We start from the raw sequence: 27,263 nt of genomic DNA, 5'->3' as shown, positions 1-27,263 counted from the left end.
TTCAGTAGAGATGGGGTTTCACCATGTTGGCCAGGATGGTCTTGATCTCTTGACCTCGTGATCCTCCCGCCTTGGCTTCCCAAAGTGCTGGGATTACAGGCGTGAGCCACCGCACCTGGCCGGTTTTGTTTCTTAAACAGCTTTATTGAAATATAATTTACATCTGTAAGTTTCAATTTAGTGGTATTTAGTATATTAACATTGTGCACAGCAGCCATCACCATACTGTAATTTTAAAACATTTTATCACCACAAAAAGAAACCTCATACCTACTAGCAGTCACTCTTCAATACTCCTGCACTCGTGCCTGACAACCACTAAACTAATTTTGTGGGAATATTTGCCTATCCTGAACATTTCATATAAAATGAATTGTAATCTATTGTGATTGATTTCTTTTGCTCAAAGTAATGTTTTTATATTGTAGCATGTATATTCATTTTCATTGCCAAATAATATTCCATTGTGTAAACATACATGTGTACATCTTACTGATTTTTCGGTTGATGAATATTTGGGTTGTTTTCACTTTTTGGCTGCTGTATTATGAAAAATGCTGCTATGAAAATTTGTGTATAAAATTTTGGAGGTTTTTCCCCATTCTCCAGAGTATATATATACCTGGGAGTAGAATTACTGTACCGTATGGTAACTTTATGTGGAACTGCTAAACTATTTTCCAAAATGGTCCCATCATTTACATTTTCAACAGTAGTGTATGAGAACTTGGATTTCTCCACATCCTTGTCAATACTTCTTAACTGACTTTTTGATTATAGCCATCCTACCGAATATGAAGTGGTTTGAATTTGCATTTCCCTGATGACTAATGATATCAGGCATATGTATTTATTATTCATTTGTATGTCTTCACTTGATCTTAGCCAAAAAGCAGAGAAGCAATACATTTGTTTATCTTCTTTGGAGAAATGTTTACCTAGATCCCTTGGCCATTTAAAAATTGGGTTATTTGTCGTTTTATGATGAATTGTGAAAGTTCTTCGTATAGTTCTTCATATACAAGGTATCCAAACTATACAAAGGTATATGATTAGGAAATAGGTATTTGATTTGGAAATATACTCTTCTGTGAGCTGTCTTTTTATTTTCTTGAACATCACTTCTGCTTTTGGTGTCGTATCTAAGAAACCTTTGCCTAATCCAAAGTGACAAAGATTTACCCCTAAGTTCTCCTCTAAGAGTTTTATAGTTTTGGCTCGCTCTTTTGGGTTCTGTGGTCAGTTTTTTAGTTAATTTTTGTATTTGTTATGAGCTAGGTATTCAACATCATTCTTTTTTTTTTTTTTTTTGAGATGGAGTCTCACTCTGTCCCCAGGCTGGAGTGCAGTGGTGCAATCTCGGCTCACTGCAAGCTCCGCCTCCCGAGTTCATGCCATTCTCTTGCCTCAGCCTCCCGAGTAGCTGCGACTATAGGCGCCCACCACCACGCCCAGCTAATTTTTTGTATTTTTATAGAGACGGGGTTTCACCATGTTAGCCAGAATGGTCTCGATCTCCTGACCTCATGATCCGCCCACTTCGGCCTCCCAAAGTACTGGGATTACAGGCGTGAGCCACCGCGGCCGGCCAACATCATTCTTTTACATGTGGCTTTCCAGTTATCCCACCACCATTTGTTGAAAAGACTGTTATTTCTCCATTGAATTGTCTCAATGTCTTTGTTGAAAATCAGTTGACCGTAGACACAGGTTATTTATTAACTCTTAATTCTGTTCCACTGATTTGTATGTCTGTCATTTTGCCAGTACCACACTGTCTTGATTACTGTTGCTTTGTAGAAAGTTTTGAAGTCAAGAAGTGTATGTTGCCAAGTGTGGTGGTACATGTCCATAGGCACAGCTACTCAAGAGACTGAGACAGGAGAATTGCTTGAGGCCAGGAATTTGAGGCTCTAGTGTGCTACGATTGCACCTGTGACTGAGACACTGCATTTCAGTCTGGGTACCATAGAGACTCTGTCTCTAAAAAATAAAAATAAAAGAAGTGTGAGTCTACTTTTTTTTTTCAAGATTGTTTTGGTAATTCTGAGTCCCTTGCATTTGCATATACATTTTAGGATCAGCTTGTCCATTTCTGCAAAAAAACAAAACAAAACAAACAAACAAAAAAAACAGCTGGGATTTTGATAGGAATTGTGTTGAATCTCTTCATTAATTTATAGTATATTACTGTTGTAACAATCTTAAGTCTTTGAATCCATGAACACAAGGTGTCTTTATTTATATCTTTAATTTCTTCAACAATATTTTTAGTGTTTTGTAGCTTTCACTGTACAAGTCATACACTGCTTCTGTTAAATTGATTCTTATTTTCTACATTCTGATGCTACCATAAATGGGATGATTTCTTAATTTCATTTTCAGATTGTTTAATGTATGGAAATACAATTGATTTTGTGTATCGATCTTATATCTTACAACCATACTGAACTTGAGTGTTTGTAACTTTCAATTCTTTGTATTAAGTAATGGGACTTAATGAATAATATGTACTTTGCTTTTTAGTATGTTAAATGGCTATCATTTTTAAAATGCACTTAAACATTCTTTACAAGTTTCTTTTTTTTTTTGAGACAGAGATTTGCTCTTGTTGTCCAGGTTGGAGTGCAGTGGCACCATCTTGGCTCACTGCAACCTCTGCCTCCCAGGTTCAAGTGAGTCTCCTGCCTCAGCCTCCCAAGTAGCCAGGATGACAGGCGCGTGCCACCATGCCTGGCTAATTTTGTATTTTTTGTAGAGATGGAGTTTCACAATGTTGGCCAAGCTGGTCTTGAACTCCTGACCTCAGGTGATCTGCCCACCTCGGTCTCCCAAAGTGCTTGGATTATAGGCATGAGCCACTGTGCCTGGCCACAGGTTTCTTAAATCCCCTATTTAAGGTGATAGTGATTTTTATGTGAACGATAGAATCTTGTAAATTAATTTAATAATTTCTAAGGTGTTTTATATGTACTTGGATGGCTGCCAAATTATACATTAATAACAAGTAAATTTGTATTTCTCTGTTCTGGCTACCTTGCACAAACAATATTTTTGTATACATAACTTGTATTTTATAATTTTTAAGGTGTTGATATATTTAAGGAGTGCAAATTGGGATACCCGGATCGCAGCAGGACAAGCTGTTGAAGCTATAGTGAAAAATGTACCTGAGTGGAATCCAGTGCCAAGAACCAGACAAGGTGCTTTTAAGTGGAGAAAGTAGTTTTAAGTAAAAACCTAACTGTAGAATTAATTATAATATGCATTTTATATTTTAATAATTTCAGTTTTAAAGTCTTAATTTCCATGCTTTTAGGTACAGCTTTGTCAGGAAATGATACTGAATAAGGTGATTTTTCACCACATTAAAAAAAAAAATACTGGATATAGAAAATGTTTTTGTATGCATTTTAAATTACAAATTCTACAGTATGTTTGATTTACAAAGGTTATTACTTCCCTTCAAGTAATTGACATTCTAAAAAAAGAAGTTAAATCAGTACAATGTAAATATTTGAAAGTCTATTTTTTTCTTGTTGCTGGGAGAATAGTATAGGGTAGTTATTTTCTACATTTAAGCACAATTTTATATATGGATATTTGGGATGTTAAGTCTTGTTTTTTATGTGCCCTTTTTTGGATTTCTTGTAGTGGGAAAAAATGTGTTCTGATTGCCTGTAGTGACATTTAAAAACAAATTACGTGCTTCTGAAAAGCTGAAAAGTTGCACATTTTAATTAAATCAAAATTTAATGGTACAACTAGATTCATTTTCAACTATTTTATTTTATTTTATTTTATTTTTTTGAGACGGAGTCTCACTGTGGCACCCAGGCTGGAGTGCAGTGATGCAGTCTTGGCTCACTGCAGCCTCCGCCTCCTGGGTTCAAGCGATTCTCGTGCCTTAGCCTCCCAAGTAACTGGGATTACAGGTCCATGCCCAGCTCATTTTGTATTTTTAGTAGAGATGGGGTTTTGCTTTGTTGGCCAGCCTGGGGCAGGGGTTTGAATTCCTGGCCTCAAGTGATCTGCCCACCTCAGCCTCCCAAAGTGCTGGGATTACAGGCATGAGCCACTGTGCCCGGCCTCAACTCACTTTAATAACATCACTTTTATCTTAAGTCTTAACTTGCCTAAAACTGTTGCTTTATATTTCCTGATACCTGTTATTTTGAGTTATTTTGTTAATTTGTCTTCTCTCATTAAATGAAATGTGTGACTAGAGAAGTTGTAACTTGTTTTAGAAAAGAGCCTTTTCCTTTTCAGCTTGTTATCCCCACTTCGTTTGGTACATAAAGGTGGTACAACTTAGTTCCATTTTTAAAAGACTTAATTTTTTTTAAAAAACTAGCATTACACTAGCAGTAAGTTTTTAACTAGCTTTAAAATTTTTAGTAAGTGAGTTTGCTTATCACTAGAAAACTTAAAATACTAATAGAAATTCATTTTAAGTTAAGCAGTTATGCTTTAGTTAACAGATGAGTTTCATGCAGATGCCAGCTAAACAATTAAGTCAATGAGTAATTATATTTTAACATTTATAACATATAGCTTTTTGAGGAAGGAATACAGAACATTTTATAGATGTTTTTAGACCTCATATGTATATATGGTTTTGGCAACTTACCAGGAGATTCTTATTTGCCCAGAGTATGGGAACTGAGTCCTGTTGAGTGCATAGTTGCTTCGTGGCTCAGCCTGTTCCTCAGGTATGGGGAGGGATGATTCTTATTAGCCTTGTTCAGGAATACATTCTGTGAATATTTTTATCTTCTAACTGAGCACTATAATAAACTCATTCTGTCACCTTGGTATTTTTAAATTCTTACAGTAAGTGGAGACAGCATGATATTTAACATATACATTTTAACATGGGAATGCATTTCTTTATATACATAACATTTTGCTTTTGTGGTTGGACATAGTTACACATATACTCACTAAAATCTGATGGTTGGTGAAAGAAGAACCACCAGTTTATTCACAGATAACTAAGAACTAATCATAAACCCACAGTAGCTTTTCTACTTCCTCCACTTTTACTTTTCTCAAAATAATATTACTATCTGGGTACAATGGCTCATGCCTGTAAATTCCAGCACTTTGGGAAGTTGAGGTAGGAGGATTGCTTGAGCCCCAGAGTTTGAGGCCAGCCTGGGGCAAGATGGTGAGACCCTTGTCTCTACAAAAATAAAAATCACTTAGCTCGGCATGGTTGTGTGCACCTGGAGTCCTAGCTACTCTGGAGGCTGAGGCAGAAGGATTCCTTGATCCCAGGAGTTTGAGGATACAGTGAACTGTGATTATGCCGCTACATTCTGGCCTGGGCAACAGAGCAAGACCTTGCTTCATTAAAAAAAAAAAAAAAGGCATGTGTGTGTGTGTGTGTGTGTGTAACCGCTGCAACCCAAGTAATGATATGCTGTTTTCTTTCATTCCACACTTTGTCTATATGGTCAAATTAATATTTTTAAACCTCATGTAGAACCTACTTCCGAAAGTTCTATGGAAGATTCACCTACTACAGAGCGATTGAATTTTGACAGATTTGATATATGTAGATTGTTACAACATGGTGCATCACTCCTGGGATCTGCTGGTGCCGAATTTGAAGTCCAAGATGAAAAATCAGGTCTGTAGTGGTTCTGTAGAAGAAAGTCTAAAATTTGTTTTTTCAAATGAATTTGTCACTTCATATGCTGTTCATTAGTCACACATAAACTAACATGTCATGAAATGTAAATTAACTGAAGTTTGCAGGTGGCAGGGGATGCTATGAATGGGAAGGTAACCCAGCAGTATTTGGTTTAAAGCTACAGTATGAGTATTTTTCCTCCTTTAAGTGAATATGTGCATCATTAGTTGATACATATTAATATTTCAGCAACAATTGTATTATGTAATATAGAAATTATAAAGTGTTACCCAAGAGCCCCAGTTTAATATATTATAAAATCAGGATTAGTACAGATTGTGGTAATGCTTTCCCAAATCTGGAAATTTGAGAGATTAATTGTTTTGTTTTTATCACATATTTCTGGTATTATTGGGTTTACTCATGCTGGTGTCCAAAGCAAAAACTAAGAGTGAAAAATAAGACTTGGATAGATATTCACGCCTGTAATCCCAGCACTTTGGGAGGTCGAGGTGGGCAGATCACCTGAGGTCAGGAGTTCGAGAGCAGCCTGGCCAACATGGTGGAACACCAGCTCTACTAAAAATACAAAAATTAGCCAGGCGTGGTGGTGAGCGCCTGTAATCCCAGCTACCCGCGAGGCTGAGGCTGGAGAATTGCTTGAACTTTGGAGGTGGAGGTTGCAGTGAGCCGACATCACGCCACTGCACTCCAGCCTGGGTGACAGAGGTTGACTCCGTCTCAAAAAAAGAAGAAAAAAAGACTTGGACGGGTATTGTCCTAATACTTTTAAACTTACAGAATCTATCTGAATATAAAATAAATGTTTTAGCCATTCAAGATAATGGCCTGGAGTGGGGAAAAAACCCTGATGTTTTAAGTGGATTTTTGTAAGTAAATAAGTTGCCTTTTGGACTAAAAAACAAAACAGAATAAAACTCTGTTCTGTTGCTAATTAACCGTCATTTAGAACCTTATTAATATATTCACTTTTTTATCATAAAAAATTGTCAAATTCTCATTTTATCTTGTTTAGTATGGTTTCTATTAAAATATCTAGTTATTTTTGCAGAGATTTAAGAGGATAATTTGCTTAAGTTTTGGAAAAGCAGTTTTTCTAATAGTGGAAGTAAAAGTCTTCAAAAACTTTTCATTTATATCACTAAACAGTAAGTTTACTGACTTTACTAGTGTACTCATGGACATTATCAGAGATCAAAATTATATATGTTTTGGTTTTGCTGTATTCTGATTTCATAGATCTATAAAGAAGTGTAGGTAATTGTATTTAAAAGAAAAGCCGGGCCGGGCGCGGTGGCTCAAGCCTGTAATCCCAGCTACTCTGGAGGCTGAGACAGGAGAATGGCTTGAACCTGGGAGGCAGAGGTTGCAGTGAGCTGAGATCATGCCATTGCACTCCAGCCTGGGTGACGAGAGTGAAACTCCATCTCAAAAAAAGAGAAAAGTCCTATAGGTGATTCTGATATGTAACCAGGATTGGAAACTGCAGTTTCTTGGAACTCAGTTTTTTAGTGCTAATAAGTCAGAGCTTGCTGAACAGTGCTTGTTTAAAACCCTGTAGTTAGGTTTTCTTTAAGTGTTGATCTGTGTTTGTCCCCTCATATGTATTAGTGACACCATATATGATTAGTATACAGACTGGTCTGGGTTTCCTTTGTAGCTTATTTCCCCCCATAGGACTTCTTCTGGAATGAGAGGACCAATTTTAGGCTCTGTGTAAGTGTATTGGGGTTGTGATCAAGCAGTCTTTTGGATGCCTAATGTTTTTCCCTACTTGGTAGAGCAGTCTTTAAAAAAATTTTCAAGCAACTTTATTGAGATATAATTTATACATTATATAATTCGTCATTTAAAGTGTACAATTCAGTGGTTTTTAGTATACTCACAGGTATGTGTAACCATCACCACAGTCAATTTTAGAACATTTTCGTCGCTTTAAGAAGAAACCCCATATCCTCAGCTATCACCCTTTTATCCTCCTACTTCCTTCCCTCCTCTTCTTAGCAACCCCAAGTCTACTTTTGGTCTCTTTAGATTTGCTTATTCTCAACATTTTATATTTGGTCACATACCACATAACAGCATTTAAGTCAGCAGCAGACTAAGACTGCATATACAGTGGTGGTCCCATAAAAGTATATTACTGCATTTTTAATGTATGTTTCTATGTTTAGATATATGAATACTTACCATTGTGTTAGTTGCCTACAGTATTTAGTAACATGCTATACAGGTTTGTAGCCTAGCAGCAACAGGCTATACCATACAGCGTATCTGTGTAGTAGGCTCTACGTTCTAGGTTTGTGTAAGTACACTGTGATGTTGACAACCACAAAATCACTGAATGATGCGTTTCTTGGAATGTACTCATCATTAAATGGCATGTGGCTGGTAAATAGAATCATACAATATGTGATCTTTTGTGAGTGGCTTTTTTTACCTAAGAGAATATTTTCAATGTTCATCTATGTGATAGAGTATATCAGTACTTTTTTTTCTTTTCTAAATGTTATTACTCTTAAGGGATATATTAGGTTTTTAAAATTGTGGTAAAATATATATAATAAAAAATTTACCATCCTTAACCATTTTTAAGTTTAGTAATATTAAGTACAGTCACATTGTTGTGCAGCCAGTCTTCAGAAGTCTTCATCATGCAAAACTGAAACTATACCTATTAAACGTCAAATCCCAATTTCCCCCTTTCCCCAGCCCCTGGCAGCCGTTATTCTTTCTATCCCCATGAATTTGACTACTCTAGATTGCTCATGTAAGTGAATCCTACAGTGTTTGTCTTCTTGTGACGGGCTTATTTCACTTAACATGATGTCCTCAAAGGTTCATCTGTGTTGTAGTATAGGACAGAATTTCTTTTTGTTTAAGGCTGAATAATAGTCCATTGTATGTATATAAATTTTGTTTATCCTTTCATCCACCAGTGGACACAGGCTTATTCCACATTTTGACTGTTGTGAATAATGCTACTGTGAACATGGATGTACAAATATCTGTTTTGAGTTACTGCTTTTAGTTCTTTGGGGTATATACCCAGAAGTAAATTGCTGGGTCAGATGGTCATTCTATTTTTAATTTTTTGAGGAGCTGCCATTCAGTTTTCCCTAACAGCTACATCATTTTACATTTCTACCAGTAGTACACAAGGGTTCCAGTTTCTCCACATCCTTGCCAACTCTTGTTATTTTCTGTTTTTTTGATAGTTGCTATCCTAATGGATATGATGTGGTAGTGTTTCATTTTATGGGCAAATAATATTCCATTGTATGAATACTACAGTTTGTAAAGCCTTTCATTAGTTGGTGGACATTTGGGTTGTTTCTACCTTTTATCTGTTTTGAAAAATACTGCTGGGAGGCTGAGGCGGGCGATCACCTGAGGTCAGGAGTTCGAGACCAGCCTGACCAACGTGGAGAAACCCCGTTTCTACTAAAAATACAAAAATTAGCAGGGCATGGTGACGCATGCCTGTAATCCCAGCTACTTGGGAGGCTGAGGCAGGAGAATCACTTGAACTGGGGAGGCAGAGGTTACCGTGACCTGAGATCACGCCATTACACTTCAGCCTGGGCAACAAGAGCGAAACTCCATCTAAAAAAAAAAAAAAGAAAGAAAAATACTGCTATAAAAATTCATGTACAGCTTTTTGTGTGGACATATACTTTAATTTCCCTCAGGTAGATACCCAGGAGTGGAATTACTGGCTCATATGGTAACTGTATTTTACCATTTGAGAAACTGCCAGAGTTTTCCAAAGTGGCTCTGCTATTTTACATTAGATTTCTCAACATCTTTTCCTGACACTTGTTATTATCGGACATTTTGATTATAGCCATACTAATGGTGTGAAGTGATATCTCATTGTGATTTTGATTTGCATTTCCCTGTTGTCCAATAACATTGAACTTCATTTCGTGTATTGACCATTTGTATACCTTCTTTAGAGAAATGTCAATTCTTGTAACTTGCACGTTTTTCATTGGGTTGTTTGCCCTTTTATTATGAGTTGTAAGAGTATATGTTCTCAATACAAGCTTCTTAACAGATATGTGATTTACACGTTCTCTTTTTTTCTTTTTCTTTCTTTCTTTCTTTTTTTTTTTTTTTTGAGACAGAGTCTCACTCCATCACCCAGTCTGGAGTGCAGTGATGTAATCTCTGCTCACTGCAACCTCCACCTCCTGAGTTCAAATGATTCTCCTGCCTCGGCTCCTTCCCACAGTAGCTGGGATTACTGGCGCCTGCCCCCACACCTGGCTAATTTTTTATTATTAGTAGAGATGGAATTTCACAGTGTTGGCCAGGCTGGTCTCGAATTCCTGACCTCAGGTGATCCACCGGCCTTGGCTTCCCAAAGTGCTGGGATTATAGGCGTGAGCCATCACGCCCAGCCTAATGTACACATATTTTCTACTGCTCTATTGGTTATCTTTTTCATTTCCTCTGTGGTATCGTTTGAAATATAAAAGTTTTTAATTTTTATGAAGTCCAATGTTTTTGTATTTTTTTTGTTTTTCAAGTTTTTGGTATTATATGTAAGAAACTTGCCAAATTCAAGCTCATTTACCTCTCTTTTCTTTTTTTTTTTTTTTTTGAGACGGAGTCTCTCTCTGTTGCCCAGGCTGGAGTGCAGTGGCCAGATCTCAGCTCACTGCAAGCTCCGCCTCCCGGGTTTATGCCATTCTCCTGCCTCAGCCTCCCGAGTAGCTGGGACTGCAGGTGCCGGCTACCTCGCCCGGCTAGTTTTTTGTATTTTTTAGTAGAGATGGAGTTTCACCATGTTAGCCAGGATGGTCTCGATCTCCTGACCTCGTGATCTGCCCGTCTCGGCCTCCCAAAGTGCTGGGATTACAGGCTTGAGCCACCGTGCCCGGCCAACCTCTCTTTTCTTCTGAGAGTTTTATAGCTTTAATTTTTAGTTCTTTTATTAATTTTGAGGTTTTTTTGTATATGTTTTGAGGTTAAGGGTCCAACTTCATTGTTTTGCATGTGGCTATCCTGTTGTCTCAACACTATTTGTAGAAAATACTGTTCTGTTTCCCATTGAATTGCTCTGGAACCCTTGTCAAAAATCAGTTGACTATTGACACATAGGTTTATTTCAGGACTCTTAATTCTATTCCATTGATGTCTATTCTTATGCGAGTACCACATTGTCTTAATTATTGTTGCATTGTAGTAAGTTTTGAAATCAGGATATATGAGCCTCCAACTTTGTTCCTGTGTTTCAAGATTGTTTTGGTTATTCTGAGTCTCTTGCATTTCCATATGAATTTTAGGACCAGTCTGTTCAATGTTTGCAAAAAAAAAAAAACAAAGCCAGCTGGGATTTTGATAGCAATTGTGTTAAGTCTGTATATACATTTGGGAAGTATTAGTGTTTTAACAATATTTACTCTTATGATGCATGAACATTTTCATTTGGTTTTAAATTTTTTTTCATTTTATACTTTACAGAATACAAATTCTTTTCGTAAATAGAATTGTCTTCTTGATTTCATATTTGGGCTTTTGTTTCCTTGTATCTTTTTTTCTTTGTTCTTTAGATTGGGTACTTTGTATTGCTTTATCTTTTTTTTATTATTATACTTTAAGTTCTAGGGTACATGTGCACAATGCACAGGTTTGTCACATATGTATACATGTGCTGTGTTGGTTTGCTGCACCCATTAACTCGTCATTTATATTAGGTATATCTCCTAATGCTATCCCTCCCCCATGCCCCCACCCCACACAGGCCCCAGTGTAATGTTCCTCGCCCTGTGTCCAAGTGTTCTCATTGTTCAGTTCCCACCTGTGAGTGAGAACAGTATTGCTTTATCTTTAAGTTCACTTGCATTTTGTCCTGTTATCTTCCATTAAGCTGTTAAGTCTATCCAGTGGTTTAAAAAATTTTTTTTTCAGATACTGTATTTTTTAGTTTTAGAACTATTTATTTATTTATTTAGAGACAGGATCTAACTCTGTTGCCCAGGCTGGAGTTCAGTGATAAGATCATAGCTCACTGCACCCTTGAACTCCTGGGCTCAAGCAATCCTCCCATCTTGCTAGGACCACAGGCATGTGCCACCAACCCTGGCTAATTTTTTTTTTTTTCTGTAGAGATAAGGGTCTTGCTGTGTTACCCAGGCTGGCTAATGCCACCAACCCTGGCTAATTTTTTTTTTTTTCTGTAGAGATAAGGGTCTTGCTGTGTTACCCAGGCTGGCTAATGCCACCAACCCTGGCTAATTTTTTTTTTTTTCTGTAGAGATAAGGGTCTTGCTGTGTTAACCAGGCTGGTCCCAAATTCCTGGCCTCAAGCGATTCTCCCACCTCAGCCTCCCAAAGTGCTGAGATTACAGGTGTGAGCCGCTATGCCTGCCCCAGACCTTCTTTTTTATTTAAAAAAAAGAAAGTTGTGTTGGCATATTTTGCACATTATTTAATTCACCCTTTTAAAGTGTACAATTCTATATATATTTTAAATTTTTTGTACAGATGGGATTTTGCCATCTTGCCCAGGCTGGTCTTGAACTCCTAGGCCAAAGCGATCCTCCTGCCTTGGCCTCCCAGACTGTTGGGATTACAGATGTGAGCCACTGTACCCAGCCTGGTTCTTTTTTATAGTTTCTCATTCTCTACCAAGGTATCCTCTGTCTTTTCATTCATTGTGACAGTATCTTCTTTTACACTGAGCATTCTTATGTTAGTTGCTTACGAATCTTGCATTCTGGCCAGGTGCAGTAACTCAGGCCTGTAATCCCAGCACTTTGGGAGGCCAAAGTGGAAGGATGTCTTGAGCCCAGGAGTTTGAGACCAGCCTGGGCAATCTAGAGAGACCCCACCTCCACAAAAAGTAAAAAATTCGCTGGTGTGGTGGTGCATGCCTGTGGTCCCAGCTACTCAGGAGGCTGAGGTGGGAGAATTGCTTGAGTCTGGGAGGATAAGGCTCCAGTGAGCTGTGATCATGCTACTGCACTCCAGCCTGAGCAGCAGAGCAAGACCCTGTCTCAAAAAACAACAGAAATCCTAAAACCTTTTAATTCTAACATCTGAGACATCCCAGAGTTGGTCCCTGTTAATTGTCTTTCTTTTGAAAAATAGGTTACATTTTCTTTTCTTTGCTTTTGTTTAATTTTGTCAGTTATTCTGCACATTAGGAACGTTATGTGGTGTGGACTAGATTCTGTTATATTCTTCCAAAGATTGTTTTGCTTGTTTTTGCTTGCTTATTTTAGCAGACATTTAATTTGATGGAACTCAAAATTTCAAACTCATTCTTCTTTGCTGTGGGCAATAGCTCAAATCTCAATTTTAGCTTTTTAGATCTTAGCTTTAGCTGCATCATTTGGAGTTTGCTCTGTGCGTGCATAGTTCAGGAGTCAACCAGAGATTTGGGCTGAGTTTACAGATAATTTTGGCCTTTGTCTCTCTGGTTCTCTCTTTTTGGGGGTTTTCCCTTTCTAATTTCTGGGATTGCAATGGCCCCTAACTCTCTTCTCATTCTTCAAGCCAAGCCAGAAAGACTGTGGGTTTTGGCCAGGTGCAGTGGCTCACGCTTGTAATCCCAGCACTTTGGTAGGCCAAGGCAGAAGGACTACTTGAGGCCAGGAGTTCAAAACCAGCCTGGGCAAACATAGTAAACCCCATCTCTAAAATTAAAAATTAAAAAAAAACAAATTAGCCAGGAATGGTGACACATGCATATAGTACTAGCTACTCAGAAGGCTGAGGCAGGAGGACTTCTTAAGTCCAGGAGTTTGAGGCTGCAGTGAGCTGTGATTGTACCTACTGCCTGGGTATCAGAGTGAGAGACCTTGTTCTTAGTTGGGGGATAAAAAAGAAGACTAGGTTTTCAATTCAAATTTTAGCTACCACACATTTTGTGGACTGGCTCTATCTTCAGGCTAAATGTTACAAAAAGGGAAAACTTTTTTTTTTTTTGTAGCTTTTAGCTTTTGTAGCTTTTAGCTGTTAGTGCTATTCCCATCTTTTTAAGTACTGACAATTCCTCTAAGTTAATGCTTTTTTTTTTCTTCTTAGTGCCTTTAGGTAGTTTGTTTTTTCTGTTTTGGCCAGAGTTTGTTAGGTGCAGAGGGTTAATCTGATAGGAACTAACTCAGCCATTATTAGAAGCAGATCGTTATTGTTTTTAAAATATCAAATTTTTTTCAATAAGGTGTAACTGTCTTTTACAGCTTAGCTGTTTTAAGGGGAAATTTTTATTTTTAAATGCCCTTTGGTATGTTCTGTTTTGTCTGTTTTGCACCAAAGCATTGAAGGTTTTACTTGAGACACTTAAAAACCTGTCTACTTTTATTCCCTTATCGTTATTATTTGGGATATTAGGGCTGTATCAGCTCAGAATACATAAAGGCTACACTTGGAGTAAGCATTTGTTTGTTGAGCCCTTTTACCATTGAACAAAATCTAGATTTTTTTTTTTGCCCAGTGAGAGCTTTCATAGGAGGTACAGGTATAGCTATAAAATAAAATTGATTTGTTTCCATAGAGATGAATTTTTTTTTTTTTTTTTTTTTTTTTCTGAATGGTCTCACTGTGTTTCCCAGGCTGGACTGCAGTGTTTTGATCACAGCTCACTGCAGCCTTGACCTCCTGGGCTGAGCAAGCCTCCCGCTTCAGTCCCTGGAGTAGCTGGGACTACAGACGTGCACCATCATGCCCTGTTAATTATTTTTTATAGAGATGGGGCCTCCCTACATTTTCCCGACTGGTCTCAAACTCCTGGGCTCAAGTGATCCTCCCACCTTGGCCACCCAAAGTGCTGGGATTACAGGTGTGAGTCACTGCACCTGGCCCAGGAATGAATCTTACTATTTTATATATATTTACTAATTGCCAGTTGGGGAATGGGGGAATCTCAGTGAAAACTCCCAGAATGTTTTGTTAACTAGAACACTATTTTCCAATGTGATTAGGTAACAGAGTTTATGAAATGTTCAGAGATGATCATGAATGAATATGGTTGGTTTTATTGGCAGAAGGGATGTTTTAATAGTGTGTTTTTTATTTTGATGGAGTTCGATGTGCACATATTAGAAAATTTCTTAACTGATTTGGAGAAAACGTATTTCTTTTCTATTGAAAGGTGAAGTGGATCCTAAAGAGAGGATAGCACGCCAACGAAAATTATTACAGAAGAAACTTGGCCTTAATATGGGAGAAGCAATTGGAATGAGTACTGAAGAACTTTTCAATGATGAGGATTTGGATTATACCCCAACTTCAGCAGCCTTTGTAAACAAACAACCTGTAGGTAAAACGTTTGGTTATTTGATTGCAAGTAATAATACAAAGGGTTTGCTTCATTTTGCTCATGTAATTATAGTTTAAGAAAATGTTATACTTAGCCCTGTTCATTGCTGCTTAGTGCCACCATGATTTAGCGTCTTTTTAAACTGGATTTCTGATGACAGATTCTGTAGAGTCAGAAGCTCAACCTACCTCCCAGACACTGGACTGTTAAGTTGTATTAGACCTTTTAGAAACTACTGGTATTGAAAGATTCTAATTGCTCCAATTGCTCTTTTTTTGGTATGTTCTTTGATGGAGGGAAAAGTAATTTTTAGGGGGAGAGAGAGATAGTAAGGGCTATTATAGTCAGATATGATAGTAGAAGTGTTTAGTGTTATGATTTATTCTTTTTAAGTGAGAAATATGACAAGACTTGCAAACAGCCAAAAAAGGGTATATAATACGAAGTAAAAGGAAGTTTTTTGCCAACAGGACACAAATATTTCCATGTCCTGTAGACAACCATTTTCAAGTTACTTGTGCATCATTTCTGAAACTTCTATGTACAAGTGTGTGTGTGTGTGTGTGTGTGTATTACTTTTAAGCCATGTTTGCCTTTTCTCATTTCATACAGCTTAATGTATCAGTGTATTCAGATTGACCGCATTCTTCTTGGACAGCTTCATGCTGTTTTGTTTTGTGCCTGTACCATAATTTCACTGATTTCTTCCTCCTCCTCTGTTACAGTTCCCAGTGTATACATTTGTGCTGCTTAACTTTTTTTATGCCACAGACTCTTTTGAAGCTCTAGTAAAAGCTGTGGTTCTCTCTTCAGAAAAATGCACATATAATGAGACATTACATCTCAAGGGGTTCAGTACTCTTTTACCTGACCCCCAGTGTTCTTTTAGGGGTCCACGGGCTGCATTAAAAATTCCTGCTTTGCAGTTATCAATCTCCTATCTTGTCATTCCCTTGTTCATTTCCTTTGCTTCAGTGGAGAATGGTTCTATTTGCCTTTATACGAATGCACCTTAAACCATTAGAATTTGTAAAGTGTATTTTTTAGGGTTGGGGGGTGTGTGATGATGAATAACTTTCGCAGACAAGGGGGAGAAAGGACAGATACTAGGAGAGAAAAAAGAGAGAGTATGAAGAGGCTGAAATACAGCAACACCCTGAAAGGAACAGAAGGAAATGGGGTAGAAAGGAAAGTGTAAGATGTAACTAGAAGATAAAGAGGAAAATAGAATAAAATAATGGAGAATAAAAATGCAATAACGTGATCACAGTATGAGTAATTGAACATGGTGTAAGAAAATGAATGAGCAGGTGTATTAGAAAGTGGGCTATACACATCAGATTGATTGGGTGTGGGATAGGCAACACCAATTTGGGATTTGCGAAATCCAGGTTTATATATCATGGACCTTTGGGGGAAGTTGGTTAAGGTTCATCGTTGCCATAAGTCATTACAGCTGCATTGCTTGTATATGTGCCCATAGTTCTTTATCAAGACTGCAGCAGAACATCCACACCAGTGACCTTAACTAGTTGCGGAAGTATAAATTTCAGTTGAATCTTATGGTTAGGCACAGAAGGGATTTTTAGGCTTAAGCTTAAAAATCTAACACACAGACTTTATAGTGTCTTCTGTGAATGGAAAAGAGCAAAAAGAGTAGGCGGTAAATAGTTAATAGGAAAGGGGCATATGAGCTAAGCTGGACAATAGCATGCTGGACCAATCAGTTAAGGCTATAATTTATTTGTTTGTTTATTTCAGCAGATGGGTGATGATCAGTTTCTTTTATTGACGTTTATTCTCATAACTTTTTGGTGATATTATTTTTATTTTGAAGTCTTAACCTCTTCAAAGCCTTCTCTGTGGGTTAGGATCATACATTTGTACCTCATAATGTAGCATAAAAAAAGTTAAGAAGCATTATATGTATCTGTTGGGAGTTGGAATAATAGAGAAGAGGGAGGAAAAGACTGAAATTATGGTACATACAACAGAAGAGTGTGAGTCTGTCAAAAAAAATGTGATCGATGTATATATACTGAAATTTATAGACTTGGTCTTCTTCTGAGGCTGAGACTATAGGTATTTATTTTAAGTTCGAAAGTTCCAACTCAGCATTCTTTTATTCTTTTAGACTCTTCAGGCAGCTGAATTGATTGACTCAGAGTTTCGAGCAGGAATGAGCAATAGACAAAGGAACAAAGCTAAAAGAATGGCCAAGTTATTTGCAAAACAGAGATCCAGGGATGCAGTGGAAACTAATGAGAAGAGGTAGTAATCCTTTTTTGCTTATTCACTTAAAACAAGAGGGCTGTGTGGCTTTAATCTGTGTCTGCTTGATTTATAGAAACATTCTGCTGACATATTTAGCTGAAGAGTACTGTTTGGATTCTCTTACTCAATTGTCAGAGAGTATTTATTGTTACTAGGAACTGAGACCACTTCCCCAGAAAAATCCACATGTACAGACTTTTTCCCTACTAATTACCAGTTTTGAATGAAGGCTGAGGATCTCCAAAGGGAAGAGCATTCCAGGCAGAAGAAACAAGTTTAAATGCCTTAAATGGAATATTCAAGAAACAAATAGAAGGGCAGTATGGCTTTCTATACTGGGATGAGTGCACAGGAGAGTGATAGAGAATGAAGTCAGAGAGGTGTCTAAGGACCACAAGTTAAGAATACTCCCTTAGTAAAGTGGGAGGTATTGTCATGATGTTACCTCACCTGTTCCTTAAGCTGGGGCTGTGCTAAATAGCCAATGATAATCTAGGTTAGTTTTTGTAGTCCTGTTGAAGAAAAGAACTCTGGGGGTAAAGTCACTGTCCTCTGTTTCTTCATGAGTTGCTAAAAGTGATAATCTTTGCATGGCTTGGAGCAGCATTTCTCAAAAGGTGGTTCAAAACTATTTCCTTCAGGTGCTCTTTGAGGAGCTTGTGAAAAAAAAATACTGTTTTTTTCTTTTTTTTTTCTGGTTTTGGTTTTTGTTTTTTGAGATACAGTCTCACTCTGTCGCCCAGGCTGGAGTGCAGTGGCACGATCGTAACTCACTGCAGCCTCAAACTCCCAGGCTCAAGCAGTCCTCCTGCCTCAGCCTCCCAAGTAACTGGGACTACAGGTGTGCACCACTATGCGTGACTAGTTTTTAATTTTTTTGTAGACATAGGGTCTCCCTATGTTGCCTAGGCTGGTCTCTAACTCCTTGGCTCAAGTGGTCCTCCTTCCTTGGCCTCCCAAAGTGTTGGGATTATAGGCTTTGAGCCATCACACCTGGCCAAAAATATATATTCTTGGATCCCACTCAGATCTGTTAAATACGAATCTTTAGTGGTACTCAGGAAATGTTTGCATAAATGCTGAATTAATAAAAAGCCTCGGAAAATAGGATTTGCAGATGACAGAACTTTTTGTTACACGTGTTGACATAAAGCTAAAAAGTGTTTAGTGTTTAAAAGGTAGGCAAAAAGGAGGATAAATAGTAAACATATACTTGGTAGAAATTTATACTTGAGGTTGAATCTTTAACTGCAGACTTTTTAATTCAACTTGTTAATGACAAGATTTTAAGCAAGTTAGCAGCTCATTAAGATCATATAGTAACCTATTAAGTTTTTCTACTGGTTTTTATTCATACAAGCAGTTTTAGCCAAAGATTTTAATGTTGGAAATATTAGACTTTATTTTTCAGAGTTCATGAGTCATTCATTTCACAAACATTTATTAAATACCTTCTATTTACCAGGTGTTGTTCTAGGCCCTGAGGACATGAGTGAATAAAATAGATAAGAATTCCTGCCTTTGGAGGTTATAGTCTGGAGGGAAAGAAAGATGGGAAATAAATAAGTAAAATAGAGTGTGTGTGTCTGTATGTGTATATATATAAAATACAGATCATGTTAATGATAAGGGTTAAGGAAAAGAAGATAAAACAGGGAAGAACATGTGAAATATTTTTGGGGTATAGAGTTTAGAGTTTGAAATTTTAGATAGGATGGTCTGCGAGGGCTTCACAGAGGTGAATTTTGAGTAACAACCTGAAAGAAATGAGAGTGCTAGTCCTGTGAATAACTAGGAAAAGTTTCAAATAGTTTTAAATAGTTTAAGAAAATGTTATGCTTTCCAAATAGAGGGAATTACAAGGACAAACGCCTGCAAGTGGAAACATGCCTAACAAGTTCAGGGACTTAAGGTGACCTACTAATGTGGCTAGATGTGGATATAATTAAGGGAAGAGTAATAGGAAATGAGGAAAGGGAGGCTCAGATTTCTTTTATCACCTTGTAGAAAAAATGGTTGGCCAAATAAATTTCACTATTAAGATGGAGAGAGGGGAGAAGTATTTATAGAAAATAATGCTATATATGCTTTAAAATGTGCTAAGTTTTTCTTTTCTAAATGTTGAATAAAAGTAGTTTGACTTGTCCTCTCCTTTCCAATATTAGGCTAGCCTCAATATTTTTAGTCTTTAAGTCAATACAACATTTCCTCAAATTTCTGTATTCTTTTTTCATTGGTCAATTGTTCATCTCTCCATATTTTTCAAGAACTGGTAAGATTATACTGTATTGCTCAGTATATTAGTTTTCTCTAGTATATAAAAGCCTAAAAACGTTAGTGTTATGCCGGACCAGATGCAGGTTATGTGCAGGTTATAAAAAAGATGAGGAGCTGATTGTACAGAGGAGGGAAAAATGGCCTGTTAAATTCAAGATCCAATTTGAAAAAAAGAATTCACCAACCTATAGTGTACTTAGGATGTATTTTGCTCAAAAAATTTTAAGCAGTTACTCGTTTGATACATGGCATTTTAAGTAAATCATATAAGCAGAAGATGGTGTAAAACATTTGTTTAAATGATGGATTATCTTAAATTCGTCGTGATTCACATTATCTTTTATTCATTTCATTCACTGTGGTTCACATTATGCTTTATTCATTTTCTAAATGGTGACTTTTATTTTTTAGCAATGATAGCACTGATGGGGAGCCAGAAGAAAAGAGACGGAAAATAGCAAATGTTGTTATTAATCAGTCTGCAAATGATTCCAAAGTCTTGATTGATAATATTCCAGACAGCTCTTCCTTAATTGAAGAGGTACTCTTGAAAGACTCTGAAAGTATCCATTAAAATTGCTTGTAATCTTTGGGCCAGCAGCAGTGACTCACACCTGTAATCCCAGGACTTTAAGAGGACAAGTCGGGTGTATCACGAGGTCAGGAGCTCAAGACCAGCCTGGCCAACATGGCGAAACCTCGTCTCTACTAAAGATACAAAAAATTAGCCAGATGTGGTGGCGCGCGCCTGTAATCCCAGCTACTTGGGAGGCTGAGGCGGGAGAGTCGCTTGAACCCGGGAGGCAGAGGTTGCAGTGAGTCGAGACTGTGCCCTTGCACTCCAGCCTGGCTGACAGGGCGAGACTCTGTCTCAAAAAAAAAAACATAAAAAGAAAGATTGCTTATAATCTTTTTCAAACTAATATATCCGTAGAAAGTATTGAATAATCTGCCTATTAAGAGAATTTTTATTAGTAAAAATATATCTTAATTAGTTAAAAAATAAATTTTTAAAAGCTTGATTGCTACTACTAGACCTACAAATAAAATTTATTGAGTTACTTAAATTGTTAGCATAAAATAGACCTTTTGAACTAGTAGTAATTCTGTTTTTCTTATTCAGACAAATGAATGGCCTTTGGAAAGCTTTTGTGAAGAACTTTGCAATGACCTTTTTAATCCCTCCTGGGAGGTAAGATTTCTTCATTACAGTTTCTGTCAGCTCTATTTTCTGTGCTAATGAAGGAAACAATGTCAGGAGCAATATACTTTGTCAAGAGTTGCTGTTCTCTGTTCATCTCAGGACTCAGGGCATGTCATACCATTAACCTAAATAGAAAACTATAGATTGATTTTCACCTTTCATATCCTTCATATTCTTCAGTGAATTGTTTATTTCTTTTCGTTCTTTCCATTATAATCCAAAGGCTTGAATATCTCTCCCAGGCAGTAAAAAAATACTTCCTTTCCTTTGGAAGTGGACAATTTTGATTGATCAAGAGCAGTAGTTTCCAAGCCAGCTTTTTAGCCTCAGAAATCTTTAGAGAACATCTTGAACAGGTCCCAGTGTGTAGAAGAGAAGAAAGAGTGAAGTTCCTCTGCTTGAAGTTGAGGATTGGTAGTTTCAAACTATTGTTTCTCCCCTCTGTTGACCTCTGTGTAATTTAAAAAACATTTCTTTAGAATACCTTTTAGTTGTGTTTCCTTGGTGTAATTCTATTTAAAGTTACTCAAGTCATAACTCATGTCTTAAGAAGTGGGTACAGTGTCAATAGCTTGTCCTTTTCCTTTCCAGATGACACTGCAGAAAGTAGCTCACTTTCTCAAAGAAAGGTGGTTCATCCCCAGGATGTGATGCATTAATCATAAGACATTTTATTTGTCTCGTCTTCTTTTGGCACTCACTTATCATTGGTAGCTTTGGAGCTTAGGTTTTTTGCTTTTTGGTTTTTTTGAGATGGAGTCTCACTCTGTCTCCCAGGCTGGAGTGCAGTGGCATGATCTTGACTCACTGCAACCTCCGCTACTCATGTTCAGGTGATTCTCCTGGCTTAGCCTCCTGAATAGCTGGGACTACAGGTGCGCACCACCGCACCCGGCTAATTTTTAAAATATTTTTATTAGAGATGGGGTTTCATCATGTTGGCCAAGCTGGTGTTGCTTGAACTCCTGAGCTCAAGTGATCTGCCTGCCTGGGCCTCCCAAAGTGCTGAGATTACAGGTGTGAGCCACTGCGTCCAGCCTGGAGCTTAGTTTTGATGCACATATTTTGAAAATACATGTGTTGGGATTATAAAGAACACCTTGGGCTGGGCGCGGTGGCTCACGCCTGTAATCCTAATACTTTGGGAGGCTGAGGCAGAAGATCGCTTAGGTCAGGAGTTTGAGACCAGCCTGGCCAACATAGAGAAACCCTGTCTCTACTAAAAATACAAAAACTAGCCAGGCGTGGTGGCGGGTGCCTGTAATCTCAGCTACTTGGGCGACTTGAGGCAGGAGAATCGCTTGAACCCGGGAGGCGGAGGTTGCAGTGAGTCAAGATTGCATCACTACCCTCAAGCCTGGGCAAGAGTGAGACTCCATCTCAAAAAAAAAAAAAAAATGATATATGATACTTTCTTTCCTCTCTCTTGCTGTGGATAGTGCTGAATGAAGGTAGAGGATAAGGTAGTGAAAACAATGTGAATTTATATCTCAAGAGGATTTTAGAATAGCTGTTTTCTTGCTTGATTTTTTAAAAAATTCCATATAACCAAAAGCAGTCTGACATTTATATGTGTAATTCTTCTTAGATAGTTGAAGAAAAATACATTCTTGTAAAGTTCCAGTTAGTTGATTCTAATTTCTTAAGAATCCAGTATCTTTATTTCGTGTAGAAGAAAAATCAAACTTCGTTTCTTAAACATTTAACCTCTGACATTTGCTTCTTGGTTCTTTTCAGGTTCGACATGGTGCAGGCACTGGACTTAGGGAAATTCTTAAAGCTCATGGGAAAAGTGGTGGTAAAATGGGTGACAGCACTTTAGAAGAGGTAAGTGTATTAATGCAACAATTATCACCAAGTATTAATAGTTGGCATCTTTTTCCAATGTAGGGAAGTAACGAGTATGTGCCGTGAAGTAGGAATGAGGGGTAAATAAGAGGAAGAGATATGAAAAGGTAAATATCATACAATGGATTGAAAAGTAGAGTAAGATGAGTGAGAGGCTAGTTGAGAGGTCAGTGAGCAACATAATTGGTATTGCCTGGAGACACTGGTAATAGTATAAATAATAGATATGTGACTGGTGTACTTGATATGAGAACAACCTTAAGTAATTAGTTTCTTAATTTCTCTTGGAGTGTAAGTAACATAATATAATCCATGAATTTTAAGAATTTTGATATAGTATTTCTGAATCGAATTAATGATCAAAGAGGATATGGGATATGTTTAATATTAAATACATTAATTGGGACTATTCTACTTTTTGGTTATTGTTCCTGTAGCTAAAATAATCTGTTCCCATATTTTATTTTTGATTTTGGACCTAAGGTGTCCCCCAAGTCCCCAGTACAATGTGTGATCTTTGTTTTAAAAAAAATTATGTTAAAAAAATATGTGTGTGTGTGTGTGTATATATATATATTATGTTTTAACAGATGATTCAACAGCATCAAGAATGGTTGGAAGACTTGGTTATTAGACTCCTTTGTGTTTTTGCATTAGACAGATTTGGAGACTTTGTTTCTGATGAAGTAAGTATCATTTAAGGGAGGCTTTGCCCAATCAAATTTCAAATTCTACAAAATATATTTTTTGCAAATACGAGTTTTCTTCGTTTTTCATCTGTAGGTTGTGGCACCAGTTCGTGAAACTTGTGCTCAGACATTAGGTGTGGTTTTAAAACACATGAATGAAACAGGAGTTCATAAGACTGTGGATGTGCTGCTAAAATTACTTACACAAGAACAATGGGAAGTTAGACATGGTGGTCTACTGGGAATAAAATATGCTTTGGCAGTCCGTCAGGTAAATATTTCAAGTTTTGAAGCATATATGGGAGAGTTTTTTCCCCTCATAGTTTATTTTCACTAATTAGAAGAAATGGCCTTAGATTCTTACTGTTACAGAGAAGCCAGTCTTCCAAGATTTGCCTTCTTGAGACAGTGTCATACAGATAGGTGGAGCTCATAAAAATTTAAGTATAAATCAAAAGATGGTTAGTTACATTATTGCTCTTTAAGGTCAAAGATTATTTTTCCTTTTTAATCCATTGCTACAGTTAATTCAGTGCTCTTCATGATTTGGTTTTACTGTTTTAACTCATTTAAATATTGAATACATGCTCTGAGGGCTATACAACATGGTGCCAAGTTGTGCAATATACATACAGGAGTAGACATCAAAGTGTAAAGAAGACAATCTGTATGATCATGTACTTTTTACATAAACTGTCAGTGTGTGTTTTTTTTTTTTATCCTTTATGACAAAACTTCCAAGAAGAAAATGCATGTAGTCTTATTATTTTCATATAGGGAAATAAAGTTCTGAAAAATTAGATGCCTTGCTGGTGGTCACAAAACTAGTTAAGGTTAGTACTAGAACTAGAAACTAAATGGCATGTCTTCTAGAACAGTGTTTATCGTGATATTATACATCATCTAGGATGAAAATACCTGCATGTGCACATAGTCCCCTACTTAGGAACATTTATGTTCCCTTAGTAGGTTATCAAGAACAGATATATTCTGGCTAGAAATTTGGTTATTAGATTGGTCCACAAAAGCCTATTTCATATATAAATATATCTAAAGTCCTTTACTAAACTAATAAGTGCTGTGTAATCTATATATACACATAACATTTTTGTGGAAAAATTGATTCAGATTACCAATGTGAGATGCCAGTAAAGCATCTCTTTTCTCCTTCTCCCTACTTCCCCACCATAGATCTAGTGACAGAATTAGGGACTTCCACAAATAGTTGTCTTGACTCTGAACATAACAGGTCAGCAAAGAGTGAGTGTTGACGAAAAAGAGACATGGAAGTAAAGGAGAGATTATGAATGAGGGCTAGAGAGAGACCAAGACCTTTTCTTACCAGTTTAATTTCCCTGAATACTTTCCAGTTGGTATCAGCATTGTCAGGGTGTTAGGCATTGGCCTATATAGGCATTTCACTATCCATTATGGCTACTTAATGCTTCGTGCCAGCTTTTCTTCTCTTCCCATGCTCACTGTATAACAGATTGGAACCTCGCTTTCTGTCTCAAAAGGCAAGCTCAAAGGCCTTTTGAAGTTTTCTAAGATCGTCTCTTTTTTTCCCTTTAACTGCCAATAACAAAGCATTTGTGATTCTGCTGAGAGACCTGAGATTTCTGTCCAACTCTTTCTCCCTCTGCTCCCTTCCTTCCTCTTCCTGGCCCTTTTAGTTCTCTTCTCCCCTTGGCAGCCACCCTCTTACCCCCCAAAAATAAAACCTTTTTTTCTGTGTTCTGCACTCTAGCCTCGGTAGATAACAGCAGACTTATATGGAAATGGAAAACACCTTATAGATTTTTGAAATGTTATCCCTATTTCATAGTGAGACCAGTTTTCAGTGAGATTCCTAGTATGTGATCACAGGAGTAACGTCTGGGGGCTGGCTCTGTTGGGGGAAATGAAAAAACATTAAATTGGAATAATGAGAAACGGGAATGTATGGCTTTTCTTCCACTCTTCTCTCATTCTCCTTTTGGTTGTTGGTGGCATTGAATGAGATATGGAGGCTAGGATTCTAGCAGAGGGGTTTGTGTGTGTGTCTACTCACACAGAGAATTCATAGCCTTACCTTTAAAACATGTTTTGATGTTTTACGTCTCATTGGATAAAGCACTTGATGCCCTTGTAGTCTTTTTCAAATGGGATTACTTAGGCTTCTGTTGATGTTATGTTTTTGTTTATGTGATTTTTTTTTGTAGATACAGTCATAATGATATTTCAGTCAGTGATGGGCCACATATATGATGGTGGTCCCATAAGATTATAATACTGTACTTTTATTGTACCTTTTCTGTATTTTGATATACCAATATTTATTATTTTATTAGTAGCTGCCTACAGTATTCAGTTCAGTAACATGCTGTGCAGATTTGTAGCCTAGAAGCAATACGCTATATCACATAGCTAGGTGTGGTATAGGCTATACTGTCTAGGTTTGTGTAAGTACACTCTATAATGTTCACAGAATGACATAATTGCCTGATGTATTTCTCAGAATCTATCCATTGTTAAGCAGTGCATGACTGTAAATACTAGAATTTAGCTGTCATGTGGCAAATTTAAATTTTAAAATGTTTAAGCACAATAACTGTACTATAGAAAATTAATTTATTTTCATGTACTGTTTTACAGGATGTAATTAATAGTTTATTGCCTAAAGTTTTAACTAGAATAATTGAAGGACTCCAGGATCTTGATGATGATGTCAGAGCTGTTGCTGCAGCATCATTAGTACCTGTAGTAGAAAGCCTTGTCTATCTTCAGACACAAAAGGTAAATTAAATATTTTTACAATTTCTTCCTGTAGAGCTTGTTTTCATTTGGGATATGGAGTATTAGAAAATACATTGAGTACATTTTTCTCCTTCATCTTCAATTTTTTTTTGACCAACAGCCCTCTGATGCATGCAATCTTAATTATATATTGTACTTCGGAAGAGTGAATTGGATGCATTTGTCTACTTTCCCTTCATGTACATAATATATAGGGAACTTCCTTGAGAAGAATGCAGCCATGTCTTCCTTATTTTACTCCTGGTTTTTAGATATATTGGACTTTTGTTTGTTTTGATTTTTTTTTTTTTTTTGAAACAGAGTTTCACTCTTGTTGCCCAGGCTGGAGTGCAGTGGTGTGATCTTGGCTTGCTGCAACCTCCACCTCCCAGGTTCAAGCAGTTCTCCTACCTCAGCTTCCCAAGTAGCTGGGACTACAAGCACGCGCCACAACACCAAGCTAATTTTTGTATTTTTAGTGCAAATGGGGTTTCACCATGTTGGCAAGGCTGGTCTCGAACTCCTGTCCTTAAGTGATCCACCCACCTCGGCCTCCCAAAGTGCTGGGATTACAGGCATGAGCCACCATGCCTGGCCTGTTTGTTTTGATTTTAGTTTCTGGATTTTTTTTTTTAATTTAGTCTCCCCTCCCCTCCCTGTCTCTCCTCTCCTCCCTGTCTCTCCTCTCCTCTCCTTATTAATTACTAATTATTAATCAGTATTATTAACAAGTGTTGTGTAATCTGTATATACACATAACATTTTCTTTTCTTTCTTGGATCTCACTCTGTCACCCAGGCCGGAGTGCAGTGGATGACATGTAGCCTCACTCTCCTGGGCTCAAGCAGTCCTTCTTGCCTCAGCCTCCCAAGTACCTGGGACTACAGACGCATGCCACTGTGCCTGGCTGAGTTTTTTAAAATTATTTTTTGTAGTGATGGAGGAGTCCCCCTCTGTTGCCCAGGCTGGTCTCAAACTCCTAAACTCAAGAGATCTTCCCAGTCTTGGCCTTCCAGAGTGCTGGGATTACAGATGTGACCCATCACACCCACCCCTCTAGTCTCATGTTTTGAAATGACTTTTTTAAAGATCTGGCTGACTTTCTACCCTATTATCAAAATCAGAACACAAAGTTAAGAGTATAGTAAGCAGTATTTTAAGAGCTTAAAAACTAAAAAAAATTTTTTTTTTATGACAATTGGTACCACTTTAAATGCAGTAAAATTACATAGAGGAGCATGTCTTGTGTCTCCATGCTCTGTT

General features: G+C 37.3%; 1 protein-coding gene across 1 annotated transcript in view; it reads left to right on the top strand.

Annotated features, from left to right (window-relative positions):
• BTAF1 (BTAF1 RNA polymerase II, B-TFIID transcription factor-associated, 170kDa) overlaps positions 1 to 27,263 on the top strand; it is a 105,649-nt gene that overhangs the window by 13,405 nt on the left and 64,981 nt on the right. Inside the window, exons 3-12 of the mRNA XM_011947844.1 lie at positions 3,089 to 3,203; positions 5,489 to 5,635; positions 14,766 to 14,929; positions 17,068 to 17,204; positions 19,896 to 20,025; positions 20,608 to 20,676; positions 22,426 to 22,515; positions 23,127 to 23,222; positions 23,320 to 23,496; positions 25,860 to 26,000. Coding sequence (XP_011803234.1) covers positions 3,089 to 3,203; positions 5,489 to 5,635; positions 14,766 to 14,929; positions 17,068 to 17,204; positions 19,896 to 20,025; positions 20,608 to 20,676; positions 22,426 to 22,515; positions 23,127 to 23,222; positions 23,320 to 23,496; positions 25,860 to 26,000 — 1,266 coding nt within the window. The remainder of the gene's footprint in view (positions 1 to 3,088; positions 3,204 to 5,488; positions 5,636 to 14,765; positions 14,930 to 17,067; positions 17,205 to 19,895; positions 20,026 to 20,607; positions 20,677 to 22,425; positions 22,516 to 23,126; positions 23,223 to 23,319; positions 23,497 to 25,859; positions 26,001 to 27,263) is intronic.

The sequence above is a fragment of the Colobus angolensis genome, unplaced genomic scaffold (genome assembly GCF_000951035.1).
Source record: "Colobus angolensis palliatus isolate OR3802 unplaced genomic scaffold, Cang.pa_1.0 Scaffold270, whole genome shotgun sequence".
Taxonomy (NCBI): Eukaryota; Metazoa; Chordata; class Mammalia; order Primates; family Cercopithecidae; genus Colobus; species Colobus angolensis.
The sequence above is the reverse complement of the archived record's forward strand: the minus strand, read 5'-3'. Positions and strand labels throughout refer to the sequence as shown.